The sequence below is a fragment of the Anoplophora glabripennis genome, unplaced genomic scaffold, assembly GCF_000390285.2.
Source record: "Anoplophora glabripennis isolate ALB-LARVAE unplaced genomic scaffold, Agla_2.0 scaffold301, whole genome shotgun sequence".
Classification (NCBI taxonomy): Eukaryota; Metazoa; Arthropoda; class Insecta; order Coleoptera; family Cerambycidae; genus Anoplophora; species Anoplophora glabripennis.
In genome coordinates this window covers 579,558-599,880 of record NW_019416435.1, presented here as the reverse complement: position 1 = coordinate 599,880, position 20,323 = coordinate 579,558, and the positions used below count along the sequence as shown (strand labels likewise).

Below are 20,323 nucleotides of genomic sequence, written 5' to 3'. Positions count from 1 at the left end.
ATCTAAAATATATCGCGTAAATTGTATTCAACAAGAAACTTGCAAAATGATATATTCTGATTGTAATAAATGAACCAGGGTTATCCCCTGAGTAGAGATAGTATATAATTTATAATGTGGGTCAGAGTAAAGTCGGAGACCTCTTAAGGCCTGTACGAGGAGATAATATTTTGCCACATTCCATGTCAGTAAGTGGGTTTATTGATTTAATCTTGCACTTTAACTACCAAGTTTATTAACGTCCCGTTTAATGTATCGACCTTAATATTAAAACACACTGCTCACAGTTATGAAGCTGGCAAAGTCGATCAATTACGTTTTCAAAGCAGAAAAAAATATTTGCAAATATAGTCATAGGCGAAGCCCCAACTTGCCGGGAATAATTGACAATGGAACGGACCACGTCATTCCAGGATATTTAACCGTAAAAATTCCATTAATTTTAGTCAATTTCTTTATTCCATCGAGGATATATCATCTTCTATCATATGTGCTAGAATGACAACTGCGAGTTTATTGTGCGTTTGCACAATAAAACAGAACAATGGAATATAATTCAAAACCGCCAATATGAAATTTGTCATTTTCTTGTTGCCTCATTTACATATACACAAATATGTAATAAACATGTGATTTGTAGAAGTTCTACTAGAAGAACAAAAGACTTTGTATTACGTGCCAATGGAGATATTTAGTGATATGCAGGTGCAACACTGCGTTGCGCATAACCTCTGTAACCACATGTATTGGATTGTTGATATTGCATTTAGTTTTCATGATATTATTATTTGAATGCAACGTGTTTGTGTCAATTTTTGAAATGTACGATTTTCTAGAACTACGATGCAACGTAAAATTTTGCGTGAAACTGGGGAAAACTTTCACGGAAACGTTTCAATTTTTCAAACAACCTTACTGAGATGATGCTCTGGGTCGTACGCAATATTACGATTGGTTTTCATTATTTAAAAGTGATCGTCAGTCAACTGAAGATGATCCTCAACCAGGAAGGCCTTTGACTTCAACTAATGACTTCCAACGTCAAAATTCTGGTGCTTGTAAATCGCCGATTGAAAGCGCTTTCACACTATTGCGCCGAAACGCGGCGTTTGACGTAAACGCCAAATGAAAACTTATCACCTTACCACAAGATATGTGACCTTACACACTATTCGCGCGTAATCGAAATAATTAGATTTCAGGTTACGTTGTTTTGTAATTGAAAACGCTTTCATTGAAAGCAGTGAAGCATTTGTGGTCCCTATAATTTTGGCAATAGCTATTTAATAACCAACCACAGTAGCCACACTTGTAATTCTAGAAAAATAATTGGAAAAAGGAATATTTATAATACTAGGCGAGGCAATGAAGCACAAAAGTCCGGAATTTTTTCTATAAAGACGGATCGGAATGCGGTTTTTTGCATTCTCTTCCGAAAATTTTTTGTAAAAAATGTGGCTACTTTGTGTTTCTGACAAACCGGAAATTGCATTGCTGCAGCCAAAAATGCATTTTTTGAATGCAACGCCTTTTGGAAGATTTCAAACCTTTGTAAATAACAGTCAAAATTGGCCCAAATCGAGTACTAGGGGGATTTTCGAGGTCGCTGATCACGATTATGATGTTCAAATTGACCCCCCGAACACCTGGGGCTCAGGAACGCCGATGAACGTCATCTCCGTGGGACTCTCCCACAATTCACGCGGGGAAAGAGAGAAACTCGGCGTCCGGGGGTTTTTTGGGTTGCTGAATTCAAATATGCCATCGTCGAACACCCCCCGGACACCTGGTGTGCCCGAACCTGGACGTGGACGTCATCTCCGAGAATTTTCCTAAGAAGATCGCCAAGAACAACTCAAAAATCATCGTAGGGGCGTTTTTTGGGGCGCTTAATCCATATTCACGTCGAGAACGACCCCCTGTCCACCTGGTGCACCGTCACCTGAGCCTGAATGTCGTCTCCGAGGGGTTTCCTCAAACAATGGAAGAAGACGAACCCAAAATCGTTATGGAAGGTTTTTCGGGGTGCTGAATCCGCATTTCACGTCGAAAAGTACCCTGCCAAAACTGGTGCACCCGAACTTTTATCTTGACAACGATGTCATTCCCATGAATGTCAACCAAACCTAATGTCTTAGAGACCGACATCAATACTGCAACAGCTGTGTGGAATTGTTGATTCTAGTTAAATTATGTGAGGAGGAAAGAAATAGAATTAATAGAAAGTCAATTTTTATGTAATTGGCGTTTAGAAAACTTTTTATTGAACTCAAATCAAATACAGTCCAACTGTAACTTTACCTTCCCTTATTAATTAATATCTTTAATTTTTAAATACGTAACTCAATATCAAATTGGATCAACTTTTTCGAGGGCCCCAGGCGAGAGTTTCCCATGAATGAATGTGTGAAATTATGAGACGATTTTTGGTTAGTGTTTGCGATCGTGTCTGGAAAACTCTCGGAGACGATGTTCAGGCCCAGGGGTCGTTGTCGACGTGGAATTCGGATTCAGCGTCCCAAAAACACCCCCATATCGATTTTCGGTTCGTCTTTTTCAATTGTGCGAGGAAAACCCACGGAGATGAGGTCCGCGTCCAGATTTCGGTGTTGCTATTGCAGTATTGATGTCGGTCTCTAAGACATCAGGTTTGGTTGACATTCATGGGAATGACGTCGATGTCAAGATAAAAGTTCGGGTGCACCAGGTGTTGGGAGGGTACTTTTCGACGTGAAATGCGGATTCAGCGCCCCGAAAAACCTCCCATAACGATTTTAGGTTCGTCTTCTTCCATTGTGTGAGGAAACCCCTCGGGGACGACGTTCAGGCCCAGGCTACGGTGCACCAGGTAGACAGGAGGTCGTTTTCGACGTGAAATTTAGATTAAGCGCCCCAAAAAACGCCCCCACAATGATTTTCGGGTTGTTTTTGTCAATCTTGTCAGGAAAATTCTCGGAGATGACGTCCACGTCCAGGTTCGGGCGCACCAAGTGTCCGGGGGTGTTCGACGATGGCATATTTGAATTCAGCGACCCAAAAAACCCCCGGGCGCCGAGTTTCTCTCCTTCCCCGCGTGATTTGTGGGAGAGTCCCACGGAGATTACGTTCATCGGCGTTCTTGAGCTCCAGCTGTTCGGGGGCAAAAAACCGCATTCCGATCCGTCTTTATGGAAAAAATTCCGAACTTTTGGCCTTTTTAGTGCTTCATTGCCTCGACTATACTTATAACTCACCTCCTCCAATCCAAATTTTCACGATTGTTAAAATTTTCAGATAATAATAAAACAAACTTGTTACACAAAATTAAAATGATGTATGGGTCTGACTGATCGCTTATTTTTTGACGTTTACGCGAAAAAGTTAAATCAACTTTCAGCGTAGTGACCTTGACTATGTCGATTTAAGAAAATTGACCAATCACCATTGAGAACGCCACAAAAGTGGTGTTTTCGCTTAATAGTGTGAAAGCGCCCTGACTGTCAGAGAAATTGCAGAAGAAGTTAGCATCTCAAATGGGTCATGCCATGAAATTTTGATTGAAAAATTGAACATCGTATTGCAGCAAAATTGGTTCCTCATTTGACGACCGAACAACAGAAAGAAAATCGTGTGGACGTTTGTTGACAACTTCTTGAACAATTCAATGACGATGAAACATTTATTGAAAGGATGAAAGCTGGGTTTACGGTTTACGAATTTTGCATTTTGAATTCCTGCCTGAAGGTGAATAAGTGAACCGTGTGTACTATCAAGACGTTTTACAATGGTTACATGAAAAAATCCGAAAAGGAGACCAGAGTTGTGGCTACAAAACTCATGGTTCTCGCACCATCACAATGCACCTGCGCAGTCAGGTCAATTCATTATTTTTGTGCCAAATTTCATATTGCTATCATCCCTCACCCTCCTTACTAACTTTAAAAGTCATTTCACATGAAGCTATCCAAGACTGGTTCGTGAAATGGAAACACCGCTGAGAAAAGTGGGGAGGGGAGTACTTTGAAGGAGACAAGGACCAATAATGTATAAAATTAATAATAAAATTTATAAAAATAATGCATATTCCTAATGGGTGAACATAAATTCAAACGAACCAAAAAGAAGATAATAATTAATTTCTGTGTGGGTGCGATATGTAAAGTGCGTTTCATATGGTCATTGCTACTTGATGTCTAGGCCTTTAATACGGCCAAACTTGTAGTGATGTTTGGTGACTCTCTTGAGTGATCTTAGTTATTTACTAGATATTGAGGATATAATTCAATACCAGTCGGGGCATATAACCTATGGAGTAGTTGTTTTCCACAATAACATTGTTAAAAAGTTTATACCTCTTCCGCCTAATTAAGCTTCCATAGTGCCTACAGATTAGTGGCTCACTTTCTATCAGTAGGTTTAATGCAATGCTTTGCAAGCATTAACTATAGTAGATAATAGTAGTAAAGTCGTAATTAAGTAGCATTTATATTTAAGATATTACATTTTATAGATTACGTCTCACCCTTACCAAAAACATGTCTGTATACAGGCTGTTGCAAATTCGCTTATCACTACAGGAATCTCGGAAATGGTAAGAACTACGAAATAGTTTAAATGTGGGCAAAGTTGCGTAATCAGGAGACCAACATTATGCCTCTAAAAAATCAAGGCTGACATGATTAGTTTTCGAAATATTTGAAAAAAAAAACGAAATTTTGGAAATCCGTTTCTGTTTCATTTCAGCCTTGTTTGAGGTGATATTGAAAAAAGAACAACACTTTCTCAAGGCCACTTTTTGCCCTCTATCGAATGGCATAATCAATTTTTGTATGTAACGTTTCGTCTCTTGAGGGCCATCATCAACTTCATTTTTTTAAATACGACCCTAGAAATTTTATTACATTTTTTGCAAGCCTTCATGGCCCCCAATACTGTACTGCCTCAGCCCGATCCAGATTCAGACGTTTTATCTCGAAAAATTCATCTTCAGTGTATTCGTTCCAAATTTATCTCAATTTTTTATTTAGATTTCTTTGTTTATTGAATTATCGTACACTGTAAGTGTCGTTAGACCCTGCGAAATCCATCTAGTTGTTTAAACTATTACCACCACGCGTTACAATAAAACATTTAGGTATTATTATTAACTATTACCATCACTTGGTCATACATAACTCAATAAATTGTTGCGTCAAAATTGAAAAATTAGATATTACAATTTTAATTTTATTATAACAAATTAATTCTTAAAAATGCATATGATCAACCAAAACGCCAACTGAATATTATTCTTTAAAAAATTTCAGTAAATGTTCAAAAACATTTTCGGTTTGGCAAAGGTTAAAAATAAAGATCAGCGTAATATTATCTGTAACTGCAACTGTGAAAGAGCATGTCAAATGTGTTCGTATGAATTTCATGAAAAAAAAAATAGATCGGAATTTGTTTGAATTTTGAGCACTCGAGAAGCCTAGAAATAACTATGGACACGGAAATAAAACTCTAATAATGTTTTATTTTAATTCGAGCCCATGAGAAAGTGTTCTTCTTTTTTCGCTTCAAATAAGGCTGAAATTAAATAAAAACGGATTTCCAAAATTTCGGGTTTTTTTCAAATATTTCGAAAACTAATCATGTTAGCCTTGATTTTTTAGAGGCATAATGTTGGGCCCCTGATTACGCAACTTTGCCCCCATTTAAGCTACTTCGTACCTCTTACCGTTTCCGAGATCCCTGTAGTGAGAAGGGAATTTGTAACAGCCTGTATAGGCATCCAAACAGCTAAAACGGTTTATGTAAATTCGAAATAAATTCGAAACCGATCTGTCTGAGAAAACAAAATTTTTAATTGGAAATGGTCCATCCAAAACCGTAAAAGATTATCTTCAACCTTTCATCATTTCCATGAGCTAATAAACATGCTTCTAACCGGTCGAGAAAGTCATCTCGCATGCGTGCCTCCAGGCATCTTATTTCATCGGCGGTAGCCAAAATAAACTGTTGAAGACCACGGTGTCGAGAATAACATTCGACGCGCTTTGTTTTTCATACTTCCCTTAACGAAAAAATCTATAGTTTATATCTTATCAGGACTACGCGCTATGTAAAAAGTCATAAACAGTCGGAAAGACATGCGGAGGAGCACGATCCTTCATGAAAAACTATGTTTGCATGCGTACGTAACGGAACTTCAACTAATAATTCAGGAAGGATATTTCTTGGGAACTCCAAACAAGCGGCAAAATTCTACAGTCATAGCCTGCAGACGTTGTACTTGATGAGTATGTAGTAATTGCTTCCGTAACACACCCTACACCGTAGTATTTGAAACATCCAATTGACGTGCAATATCGCGCTGGGGTATTTCTCGACAAGGTGTAAAATGTTCCAATTTAAGACATATTGCGGTCATTCTTGTCCACATCCCTCATATGTTGAGTTTACTCTAGCGGTGGCCCGCAATTTTTGATCAGCATTTTGAAATTGGGTCATAGTCTTTGAAGATAACGATTTGCATACACAAGACATTTTGAAATAAATCAATCTACAGTCGATGAAAGCAAGCAAGACATATCTAGTTACTGCATTGTAAACAATTTAGTCAATTAATTAAGTGAGGCGATGTAGGGTCGGCCTAAGTTTCGCTTAATAATTCTTGATTAATTTTGTGGAACACATGACATGTTGCTTAATGAAAATTGTTTACTTTCACGCCCTTCTTGCAAGAAAACACTTATTTCTGAAACACCCTGTATTTAATCGTACTATATTCAATATATAAGGTGATTTCTCTTTAAATACAGAAACTGCAGGAATAAATTAATTGCTGAAAAACAAGTAGAGTTTGCTATAGAAACTTTTTTCCTTAGAGACGCGCTATTCGAGATATAAGGGCTAAAGTTCATAAAAAAAATTATATTTTCTGTCATATCTTCATAATGCCCTGACGGAATTGAATCAAATTTCCAACAGCGTATTCACACCTTTTATTGAATGTAACCTTATGTCTAGAAAAAACCGCCAGTGGCATATTTTTTTCTTGAGAAAATGGGGCGGCTCCTTTATTAGCACGACACTGGTTACAGTTAACAATACATTCAATAAAAGGTCTAATTAAATGTATACGCTGTAGTAAATTTCATTCAATTCCGTCATCGCATTATGATCATATAACAGAAAATATAATTTTTTTGTAAACTTTTTGAAAACACTATATCTTGAATACTGCGTCCCCCAGGAAAAAAGTTTATAGAACAAACTCTACTTATTTTTTGGTAATAAATTTATTCCTGTAGTTTCTATATTTAAAGTGAAATCATCCTGTATATTACATAAGAATATTTATGTCTGTTGAATATATTCTTCTTGTAGGTACTTTTTTTAATTTTCTTTGACCTACTTGTTCAGTTTTAATTTTTTATAGTGTTTTTTTTGTAGATACACTTACCTATAATGCTTGCTAAACTTATTCACTAGATTCTATCTTCAAATAAGAAAAAAAAGTTCAATAAAAAAAGCTTGTTAAGAGAGCTACAGAGAGCAGCAGAGGTTTTATTCCATACCTCCGAACAGATAAATAAAATTTTAAGGATCTACTATTTCACTATTAAAACCTATATTTTTATGTTAAAATAGTAGATCCTAAATAATAAATAATTATTCTAAAAATTATAAACGGGAGGTACTCTTAAACTTCGGTAGGACATACAGTTTTGGAGTAAAATCGAGTTTTTTTGTTTCATTACCTGACACAAATGTAAACAAGAGTTATTAAATCGGATGTCTTCCAAACACTATCACTGAATTTTACGTTAAGAAAATATTTAAACAAAATGACAACAAAATTCTGAAAATGTTGGTGAGTGTAAGTAAAAATATGCAAATGATGTATAAGGATTTGTAATTTATATTTACTCAACTGCATACTACTGGGAAGTAGGAGGCTTTACTAAGGAATTAATGGAATGTGACAGAATCTACTAGGAATTACCTGATATAGTAGAAATAACAAAGGATTTTCATTAACTTAAAGACAAAGTAATCCTTACAGGCTTAATTTCAAAAAAAGGATGTAGGTGTACACTTTTTAGCCATATTGTCTTTTCTTGATACGCGAACATAGCTGGTCCTACTCGTAATTGTCCCACAAACAACGACTGAGCAGTTTTATTTGGAAAACTTCCTGCGATTATTTCGAGAAGCAATAAAAAATGATTGGGTTCTTATAGGCGACACCTTTCACTACATCAAAACAAGTAAAGTGCATTAGAAGAATATATCCATTGATTGGACTGACATCCTACAGAAACACTTTGAAAACTATTGCATAATATTGTAATTTCAATAAATTTGTGATCGTTTTGTGAATTTGTGAAAAAAAATGTGTAAACAAAGTAAAAATGAGAAAAAAGCGTTTTTCTGAGTGATCGTCGTGTCTATTAACGATTGTGGCCATGGTTATTCAATTCGAGGAGTACATTCAGAAGAACCTACGCCAATAGGAAATTTGATATACGTTAGCCCGGAGTTATTTCCATCAACACAAAAAAGAATCAACCAAATATGACTTTCTTATCGTCAGTTATGATCGAGAGTGCATAGAAAAATTATCCAACTTTCGTTTGTAATTATCTCGACTTTTTTTCCTGAACTTTTCCAGAACCATAACGAACAAAACAAAAAAATTATTACTCATACCATCGTTCGAATCGTGAATTATGGTATTCAGTATGGTATAAGTTCATACAAAAATCCTATAGAAAAAAATACTTTCAGTTTTTCCCGATTTTTCCAATTTTCTGGTTAACTTTTCCAATTAGGGAAAGAAACCCTAAAAACCTTATTCGGACCACTACGAATATTAAAAAAATTGCCAAATCGGTCCAGCCGTTCTCAAGTGATACGCTTTCGAACGAACATCATTTATTTTTTTTATATAGATTTATATTTTTTTTAGTAAGAGATCACGAACATAAAAATAATTTCAAATTGTAGATTCAGATCAACGTGGTTAGCAGTAAAGGTATAAGTATTGTCCAGTAAAATCCAATAGAGCATTTTGTTCAACTACACACATAAAAACGTATCTTTAATAATAAACTACAAATTTCTTTAAAAGCAATTGTTTCTTATGAAGAAGTATTTATTTAATTTGATCATATATCTTTATTTCAGTATTACTCTTGTATTTGGAACAATTCTATTTTATGTTCAGAAAATGTATTAGAATCAAAGATACATCCTAAATTTAAACATATAATATAATGTATTAAAACATAGTAAATTATAATGTAAAACAAATCAATTTCTTTAAAACAATCATGTTTTAAGGTTGCATCTACACTTTGGTTATTTTNTGCGGTTTTCGTCGGTGGCTGGATACCCTGAGCTTCGTAAAAGGCAGGAAGTCCATAATCAGTTACTTTAAGGACCCATCGGGCGTCGATTACACAATTTCTCGACGAAAGAAATCCATGGACGCGGATCGGAGTCGAATGTAGATACTTCATCCCCTGAAAATAAATGCTTTGATTTAGAAATCAAATTAAAATTTGTGTGATCTATTAAATATGCAAAAATAAGCCGTATGTGATGACAACCCTGGCCTAACAAAATAAGGAAAATATTGTTTTATGGATATTGGAAGTGGAACCCAAGAAATGGTAACAGGTCGTTTCATATATTTATTTTATTACTTTGTTTTAAGATTTATTTGAAATATTTGATGTCCGTGAAAGAAAATTATAGCCTGCCGTTCCTATATGTGTTAAGAGAGAAAAACGGATGCACACTAAGGCAGTGTTTACAGAGAGCCAACCCATACGAATAGGTATCTGAACGATGAGTCTCGTCATTACCCAGCTAAGAACACATTACACATTAGTACATCCAGCACGTGCTATCTGCGAGCCGGATAAGGGACTATAGCTCTCACGATTTGCTCTTAGAGGAAATTTGACGCAAACAGGAATGCTAAATAATCAACAGAAGAATACCCAAGGATAAGGAAAAAGAGGTATATCTAGCAACGACCTATCTGCCCTAGCTACATACGCCACATCTTAAAGAAACACAATATTATGACATAACATGTCAAGGAAGATTGGGTTAGCTTTTCCGAAGAAGAGCTGTAATAAAGATCTTCAGTGTATACAGAATTCCATATATATGGGGAGTGTACAGGCTGGTCGATTTTCGATGGGATTTCAGGATTCTCAGAAACTACTAAAGATATGATAAATCTGACACCACGTTCGCGAGCTCGATTTTCATGGCAAATTCGATTGTCAATCAAATCAAAGAATAAAAACATAGAAAAATTATCAGATGCAGAGAAAAGGGCAGGGTACGCGACAGATCTAATTGATACCATAATTCTGATGGTGAGAGAGACAAGATTTTGACCAAAACTACATAAAGACAATAGAAATCCAGAAGAATTGGAATAAGGGGTTAGAACAACTTGGAATTTTGAAACGATCAAGTACGATGCACCTCAACGCCATGGATCAGGACATATGGTAAATATAAATACCAGCCAGGGGACTTAATCGATAGTTTTAGAATTTCTTCTGAAGAAAGAAGCGATGTATCTCTCAAAACAAGAAGAAATCTAAGACGTGACAAACAGATAGAAAATTGTTTAATCATTAACAACTGTAAACTTTGTATGTAGGTATGTACGTACTACCAGAAGATAGAAAATTGTTTAATCATTAACAACTGTAAACTTTGTATTAGGTATGTACGTACTACCAGAATATCTCCCTTTTTAGGTATTACAGAATAATCTTGGAATTTAACATATCTACTTAGTTTCCATCAAAATATACCAAATTTTTATTTTAAATAGTACAGAATAGCTTGGTTTCAGTATATAATATTAAAATAAAATCCTTAAAATGTTATTTTTTTATACAGGGTGATTCAGTAGTAATGGCAATAATTTTAAAGGAAGATAGGGCGTAGGTAGAATACCTACGATTAAAAAAACTTAAAACGCATAATATTTACGCTAAAGAAATAAATACATATTTCCAAATCATTATTTAAACCCCTTTTCAGACCGCCCCTGACCACAACAAGTATTATATTTGTTAATAAAAATAAATGTATAAGGATAATAATTGTTTTCGAATGTTAGATAATTTTTTTTAATATTTAGTATTTTAATATTGTTAACGTTTTCACTGTTTTTTAATTATTTTATAATTCAGTTTATAGTGCGTATACTTTATTGTGTGACTTATTGCTTTTCAAAGAGTAGTATGTACATACCGACCTATTGAAAATGAATGGCAAAATACGGCAAAAAACACTCTGATTCGTTTGTAGCACTTTGATAATAAAGTTGGGATCCGCTGCACTTGGATTTTGAAACCAGTTGCAAAATTCAAGATAACTGTTAAGTTAAATGTTTTCAAAATTTAAAGATTTAAATTCCAAATTCTTAATAACAATGATGTGCCAGTGTTTTGACAACATCAGAAGAAAATATGAAATGCAAAAGCATAAACATGTTCTTATTACTCAATTCGTTTCCAAAAATGCTACATTGCACCAAGTAAAAAAAAATAACTTTACAGTAAAAGGTTACTTGACACAAAAAGAAAATAAGTATGCCTATGAGAATTATGTCATTATGCAATTTTACACTAAAAAATAAAACTGAACATTTTCAATGTAGGTAATATTCATCAATGCAATTTTCCTTAATATTGCCCGTCATTTTGTTAGCTGAATTATATGACGTTTTATAAAATTAAAAGAAATATATATTATATTTTGGAAAATTTATATTTAAAGTTTCACAATCATTTTGTTATATTCCAGGCAATTTTCCCGAATTTAGTAAAATTAGGCATAAGTAAGTATCTTTTTCTGTTAATTTAACGTGTAAGCGAAAAATTATTAATGCATTTTTGCAGTGCATGATTGAAACAAAAATTTAAGGTATCTCTGGCCGAACGTGTTACTTCAACCTGTATCACCACCAGTTCATACCGATGAAATTTCCCTGAAACCATTATATCGTGAAATCTATAAGTATATCAATACAAGTATCGAAACATGTATCCCTTTGTATGGTGCGTTTATGTCTTCGCATTTGTTAGTTATGTTTTAATGAAGGCAGAAGTTTGATTGTTCATTCCCGTGTGTGAAACGTTTTATTTTTATCTCTTCTGACAATTTTGGAATAGGTAAGTTTAATATTTTAAATATTTATTTGTACTTTTAAGGAGGTTTGTCTGATTTGGAATTGACGAACAAATATTCATAAAAAAATTAATATAAGCTTATTAATATGAATCAAAAAAAATTATGACTAGTTTGGATACCTAAGAGACGAGATATTAATAAAATAATTTTTCACGATTTAGTACAGAGTCTTATGAGAATGCAGAATGTTTTGGTCTTTCCACTTAGAATGCGCAACAATTAACGAACAATTTCCACAGCAACTTGTATAAATAGGAAACCGCAATATCTAAGGAACCGTATGTCAGCTTGTAGAAATCGATTAGGTACTTGTAAAATACATAATTTATAATAATTCTCCTTCAAACTGATGTCATTGACTAACTTATCCCCCATATGCGTGATAGCGGCAACGCAGCGGTCTCGACGTAGCGTATTATTTGAAATTCGCAGGTGTCCAAACAAACAGAATGATCGAACGGGAGCGAGCGAACGCCGAGCCTAGCGCTCCAGCCAAGTGCAACGTTGTCAAATCTAAAGGCTTACTACTTTAGTCACTAGCGAATCTACAGAAACTTTCGTTAGACTTTAGACGTACCTCCGAACCCGATAAACCTCCTTAAGGAGAAGACGCATAAGGCGGTCGCTGTCCTGTCGCATCGCGAACCGTACTAGTCTCGATCGCGCGCGGTGGACTTCCTTCCCATGTTTTATAATGTACGCATTCGCACTAGACATTCCCGAGCTCGTTTCGCTCGCATCGCGTTCTCCACCGATCTTTTTCAAAAAATCTCCTGAGACCGTGATGCGATCGAGACGAGCTTCCTCTTCCATATAACTCATTTTTTTAACTACTACAACAATACCTCAACTACATATTTAAAGAAGGGCGCGAGCAGGATTGTTTGTGTACGATTGCCAAATGTGACTGATTTTGTAAAAGACCGCGATCAGCTCAGCCCCGAACGGACCGCGATCGCATCTACCTTGTTAAATTTGTTAACTAATTAATTAATTAATTTTTACGTTTATTGAAGGGCCTACGAGAAAAAAAAATCGTAGAATGTATATGTGTAAGTTTCTTATTTTGTGAATGTGAGTGAATCCATTGAGTGAAATTATTGAGTACATTTTTGGTAAATATCCGGTATTTTAATAATTTTTAGACATTTTTGATAATATTTGAACGAAAACTAATAGTTTCACTCATAAAATTTTACTCATACTAATAAAGTAAAATTTCACTCAATCGGGTGATACATTATTGAGAAAAATTGAGTGAAAATAAGCCCAATTTTTTTTTTCTTATAGTGGAGTTAGCCTCCAAGATCTCCAGACCTCACAGCACTAGATTACTGTTTATGGGACTAGTTAAAAAATTAAGTGTACAGGGTGATTCACTATATTTTGAACCCCCCTTTAACTTTTTTGTTTTAAGAGTTATAAAAAATGTTAAATATAAAAGTTGCACGAGTTTTTATGAATTTTTCGAAAATGATAGTAGAAAAACAAATCAAGTCCAAACAAAATGGCCGCAGATGTTAACTTTGTTAAGTTAAATGGAACACCCTGTATATGTTTACATACTTGGATAGAACCTTCCCTGTCGAACATAGTCATGTAGATTTTGTTGGATCCATCGCTAACAATAAGCGAGATACTATTAAAAAACGAAAAGAAAATTTTTTTTATTAAGAAAATAAGACATCTTGTAATTATTAAACCTTTTTCATGCATTTCTGACTTTTTCCAATTACGTAAGGATTTACATTGATATGGTCCAAAATGCGTATAGGTATTCTAACTAAATATCACTAATTAGGCTGTGAGAGGCCTAATTACTCATGGACAATATTATATGGTAGGCCGTGACAGTGACAGCTAATGTCATTGTTTGACAGTTTGTATTATTATTTAATTAAAATGGGTTACACAGAAGTAGAAAATTGAAATATTATAGGAATTAAAATAGAGCAAAATTCTTCTCCATACCCTATTTTAATTCTAAATAATTTTCTACTTCTGTGTAACCTATTTTAATTAAATAATAATACATACTGTCAATCAATAACAATGTTGTCAAGACATTACCAGCTGTCACTGTCACGATCTACCATATAATGTCCATGAGTAATTAGACCTCTCGATCACGGCCTAACTAGTGAGATTTCGTTACATTACCTATACGCCTTTTAGACCGTATCAATGTCCGATCTGTCAAAGTATATTATAACTAAATCTGTAAATCCTTATGTAATTGGAAAAAATGCAGAAATGCCTGAAAGAGGTCTAACAATTACAAGTTGTATTATTTTCTTAATAAAAAAACTTCTTTTCGTTTTTTAAAAGCATCTTGCTTATTGTTAGAGATGGACTCAACAAACCCCTTATGGCTATGCTCTACAGAGAACGTTCTATCCAAATATGTAAAAATATACAGGGTGTTCTATTTAACTTAACAAAGTTAACATCCGCAGCCATTTTGTTTGGACTTCATTTGTTTTTCTACTATCATTTTTCAAAAATTCATAAAAAATCGTGCAACTTTTATATTTAACATTTTTTTATAACTCTTAAAACAAAAAAGTTAAAAGGGGGGTCAAATTATAGTGAATCACCCTGTACAAAGTTAGATTGAACACTCGAGAGACACTAATTCGACGTATTATAATTAATTAATTAATTAAGTAGTTAGCTTAATACCAAAGAGTAAAAATATATGAGATTTAATAATAGAATATATGTATTTATTAGATATTAAAGAAGGATATGCAACAATCAGGAAAGCTACAGACACCCTTCGTAAACGAAGCAGAAAGTGTTTAGAGGTTAATGGTGGTGTTCTTGAACATTTAATCAAAATGTTCTAATTAATAAAATGTCAATAAATTATCATTTTTATTGAAATATATGTCACGTCACATACAAATAAAAATCGCACAATAACATTTAAGTTTTTTCTTATTATTTTGACGTGATGAAATCATTCCTAAAATTTGGTGCAATTCTCCCGACTCAGCCTGTATAATTGAAACGTATAGGCAAATTTTATGAAAATGACAGTTTTTGCGTGTGAGAATAGTATCCTGACTCAACGGTTTTTGTTAATTGTCCTAAGTCTACAATATTCAATAAAGCTTTTACGATTGAGACCACAACTATCATTCATAATCATTCATAATTATACACAAATACAATTCACTGGCAAGTTACATTCGAATTAATTAGTTCTCCGTAGTACTACATTAGTGGTATTGGTTTAGTTTAATTTTAGTTCCCTTCATTTGGCCATTAATTGTCACACAAGTAATATTATATTATATGATTGATGTAAGTTAAATAATGTGATAATTAGTAAATATGGCACTGTTAATATACAGGGTTAGTCAAAACTATGGAAACCCCAAAAATCCCAGCGGGAAAGCATTCTTGGGATAAATGGTAAGTACTAAAATCTCAACATTTTTCACAACGCATCCGATAGTAACCTTGGCCTTGTCAAAGTCAAGGGTCAAGGTATATATCAGGATCAAGTCGATTTTTTTAAATAGCGACCCTCATTTTCGATTCCGGAAATAAAAAGAGCAGGAAATTCTGCATCCGAATATGATATTGACCGTGACCTCAAGGTCAATGGTCAAGGTAGTTCAAAGTCAAATGTTGATTTTTACTGTAATTTTTTATTTTTAACTACGGAATCAGAAGGAGTGACAGTCTTACCTGATGGCACTCCTTTGTGACCTCGATCTTCGATTTTGCCATGAATGACCGAATCATTCCCCCGCCCCCTTGCCTTCAGTGGCCGTTTCCTACTTTCGCCTTCAATAGTTGTATTATTTTTCAGTTTTAAGGTTAGGATTTCATAGGCTAACTCGACCATCTGCGACCACTAAAAAATTGTGAGTCCCTTCTATTCCATTGTCGAAAATAAAAAATTACAGCCGGACTAATCATTTGACTTTTACCTGACCTTGACCATTGACCTTAAGGTTACGTTTAAGATCATAATAACATGTAGAATTCTACGCTCTCCTATCGGTAACGTCAATTCTAGCGTCGAAATAAGGAGTAAATAAGGAGGAGACTCCAAAAAACGATATGACCTTGATATATTCTTTCGACCTTGAGCTCAAGATCAAAGTCACTAAGGAACACCATCAAATATCTACTCAAACACTGTCACTCCCTCTGATTCCGTAGTTAAAAATTACAGTAAAAATCGACATTTGAACTTGTACTGACCTTGACCATTGAGCTTGAGGTCACGGTCAATATCATATTCGGATGCAGAATTTTCTACCCTTTCCATTTCCAGGGTTGAAAAAGAGAGTCGCCATTTAAAAAAACGACTTGATCTTTATATGGCCTTGAACCTTGACCTTGACCTCAAGGTCAAGATTACCATCCGATGCGAAGTGAAAAATACAGAAACTTTTGTCCTCAAAAAGTCTTTCACGCTGAGATATTTGGAGGTTTCCATACTTTTGACTAACCGTCTATATACAGGATGAGGCAATATCTGTGTATAGTCTCTCTTGGTTGTCCTAAAACAACAATTTCAAGAAAGCTATTAGGAATAATATTGAAAACTGAATATGTATCATTTACTAATTAATGAAGCTAATAATAATAATAGTAATTTTGGTACAGATACACTGTCTTCCACTTATCACAATAACATTTAACTTATTTTACATTTAGAGATGTCAGACAAATTATATATATATATATTATATCAGAATATTTGTTCCATCAGGTAACCCTGGTAAAGGAGCCCACACAAAACAAATGGAAAAGCCGGTACAGTCGAATGGACTGAAAATGTAGTATATTGTATTTCATAACATCCTAAACAAAAGTACTCATCGGACCAACATCCGAAAATGGCCAGTTTTAAAGATATAAAGGGTAAAAAATCAGGAATATCTGTATCCGCTAATGGCGTATCATATCGCGTAAGGAGTTGTTTAATGTTGTTATTCTAATTATATTGTGAGAAACAACTACTGTGCGGACTACAGCTACTACCAGCTTGGTATTACAATGTTGGGTTGGGGTTTTAGTACGCAAAGTAGTTCTTATCCACAATATTAGATAGAGGGGTGTATCTTATGAAAGTTTAGGAAAATGTTTAAGCCTCAATTGAATTATCTTTTAGTATACACGCAGTATGAAAATTAGAATTGCAATTTTCGGGTAATTAAGGTTTGTATGACCTAGGTCAAAATCTACAAATAATGATCACATAAGCATAAATGCTTTTAAATAAATACTAGATATAAACACAAAAAGTGTATCCGTAAACAAAAACTAACGTTAATGAAATGTTGTTTGCCATTGAACAAAAGTTTAATGGGCGAAGTATTGTATCCACAACAGAAAATATTATTCGTTCGGTTTCATTATTTCAATGTTTTTGCAAGCTACATATTTTTGAATTTAAGAAGAATAAATGAAAGACGTTGAAGGATGACATTTTTCAAAGTAGTGTGAATATCCTGAATCCTTAAACTTTTTTGAGATAGTGTTGTTTGCATTATTTCTACATTTGATATACAATGAAACCTCGTATTCTTTGATGAATTTTAAGGGGAGTCTTTGGTATAAAGTTCTTATCTATGACGCTTCGTTAAAAATATATAAGGTGTTAAGCTTGAAAAAATATTTTAAATTCTTTTAATTAATTTAAAAACTAATAAGTGAAATAATTTGAAATTGCGCACATGTATTTATGTAAATATTGTCCAAAATCTGAGGCTTTCCCCTAAAATTTAGAAGCTCCAGTGGCGGAGGTACAGAGTGGAATATTTTTCTAAATAAAATAGTACGCCACTGCTTTACGGTAGCAATCATAAGATTTTCGGATTCGTCTTTCAATTTTCTACAAATTACTACTCTCTTATGTTTTTCGAAAAAAGCATTTTAAGTAAATGACATTACAAACACTAATCATTCGCTTATTTATTCGAATAAAGAAATTCATAACATTAGTCACCATTTTAACGAGTTTATTTGAGTAAATGCTCAAAAATATTTCTATTTCCACGAACACAGGAGCGACATCTTTTTAGTAGGTAACGAAAATGTAATTCTTTCGAAATGTATGCTGTTGCTTGAATGTGATGAAAAGTATTATTTATTCTTTCTTCTAACTGCTCAGGAGTATTAATTTGTTCACTGTATACCAGCAGTTTAACAGCACCTTACAAAAAGAAATCCAGTGGGTTGAGATCCGGTAATCTTGCAGGCCAATGTACAGGTCCATTTCTGCCTATCCATCTTTGCCTGAAATGATAATTTAACCATATAATTACATTTCCGCTAACATGCGGCGGTGCTCCCTCGTGTTGGTAACATGAGTTATCTCGTTCCTAGGGGAATGTCATCTAAAATAGTATATTCGACGTGATTTCCTAGTAGGGCTAGGTAAGAATTCCCGTTCAAACGTTGTGTCAATACTTACATAAATAGCGAGCCGTTAAAAATGACACTTCCATCGATGCCATTCCTTGTAGAAAGTGATTCGTTCAACCAGAATATGACATTGGAGAAACCTACATTTTGGATATTCATTTCTAACAGCCATTAACAAAAAATTCACCGTTGAACCTCGTCGCCGGGTAACAGAGATTGAACATTCTGCCGATAGGAGGGATGATAGGGATAGAAGATAGGGATGTAGAACTTCCTGATGCAAAGTTCTCCAAACAAAACTTTGTGAATACCGCAACTGTTTCGCGGTCCGCCTAATACTTATAGTAGGTTGATCCAGCACTGCATTAANTGCTTTACGGTAGCAATCATAAGATTTTCGGATTCGTCTTTCAATTTTCTACAAATTACTACTCTCTTATGTTTTTCGAAAAAAGCATTTTAAGTAAATGACATTACAAACACTAATCATTCGCTTATTTATTCGAATAAAGAAATTCATAACATTAGTCACCATTTTAACGAGTTTATTTGAGTAAATGCTCAAAAATATTTCTATTTCCACGAACACAGGAGCGACATCTTTTTAGTAGGTAACGAAAATGTAATTCTTTCGAAATGTATGCTGTTGCTTGAATGTGATGAAAAGTATTATTTATTCTTTCTTCTAACTGCTCAGGAGTATTAATTTGTTCACTGTATACCAGCAGTTTAACAGCACCTTACAAAAAGAAATCCAGTGGGTTGAGATCCGGTAATCTTGCAGGCCAATGTACAGGTCCATTTCTGCCTATCCATCTTTGCCTGAAATGATAATTTAACCATATAATTACATTTCCGCTAACATGCGGCGGTGCTCCCTCGTGTTGGTAACATGAGTTATCTCGTTCCTAGGGGAATGTCATCTAAAATAGTATATTCGACGTGATTTCCTAGTAGGGCTAGGTAAGAATTCCCGTTCAAACGTTGTGTCAATACTTACATAAATAGCGAGCCGTTAAAAATGACACTTCCATCGATGCCATTCCTTGTAGAAAGTGATTCGTTCAACCAGAATATGACATTGGAGAAACCTACATTTTGGATATTCATTTCTAACAGCCATTAACAAAAAATCCACCGTTGCACCTCGTCGCCGGGTAACAGAGATTGAACATTCTGCCGATAGGAGGGATGATAGGGATAGAAGATAGGGATGTAGAACTTCCTGATGCAAAGTTCTCCAAACAAAACTTTGTGAATACCGCAACTGTTTCGCGGTCCGCCTAATACTTATAGTAGGTTGATCCAGCACTGCATTATTGCTTTTTCAGCTGAATGCCTTCCACCATCACCTCCAGCGCCAGGACGTTGGGCAATTTCGCATTGCAGATGTCTAAGAAACTTTTGGTGTGGGATGACGTCTGTTGGGAAACATACCTACGTCGATACTCTCAGCAAACCGCTAAAGCGTTTCCATTACAAAATCCATGGATAAAAAAAATATCGGCGTACTCTGCGTGGGTATATTCCATTATAAACATTAATCAAACAATCCAGAAATTATAAATAATATTTTAATAATCAAATTATTAACAGAATGTCAAAGTTGCTATATTAGCCTACTTTGTAATTTTAAACCACATTCTATTCGAATATCGACTTGTGTTTTCAATTCGTTTTTTAAGTTTTACTTAAAAAATCAGACTTTTTTCGAAAAACAACAGTGTAGTAA

The 20,323-nt window shown here is 34.5% G+C and overlaps 1 protein-coding gene across 1 annotated transcript in view; it reads right to left on the bottom strand.

Moving 5' to 3' along the window:
* The window catches only part of LOC111691526, a gene marked incomplete at its 3' end in the record, with an annotated part of 336,616 nt that overhangs the window by 37,507 nt on the left and 278,786 nt on the right, over positions 1-20,323 (bottom strand). Inside the window, exon 8 of the mRNA XM_023454534.1 lies at positions 9,323-9,491. Within this exon, the coding sequence (XP_023310302.1) occupies positions 9,323-9,491 (169 nt within the window). The remainder of the gene's footprint in view (positions 1-9,322; positions 9,492-20,323) is intronic.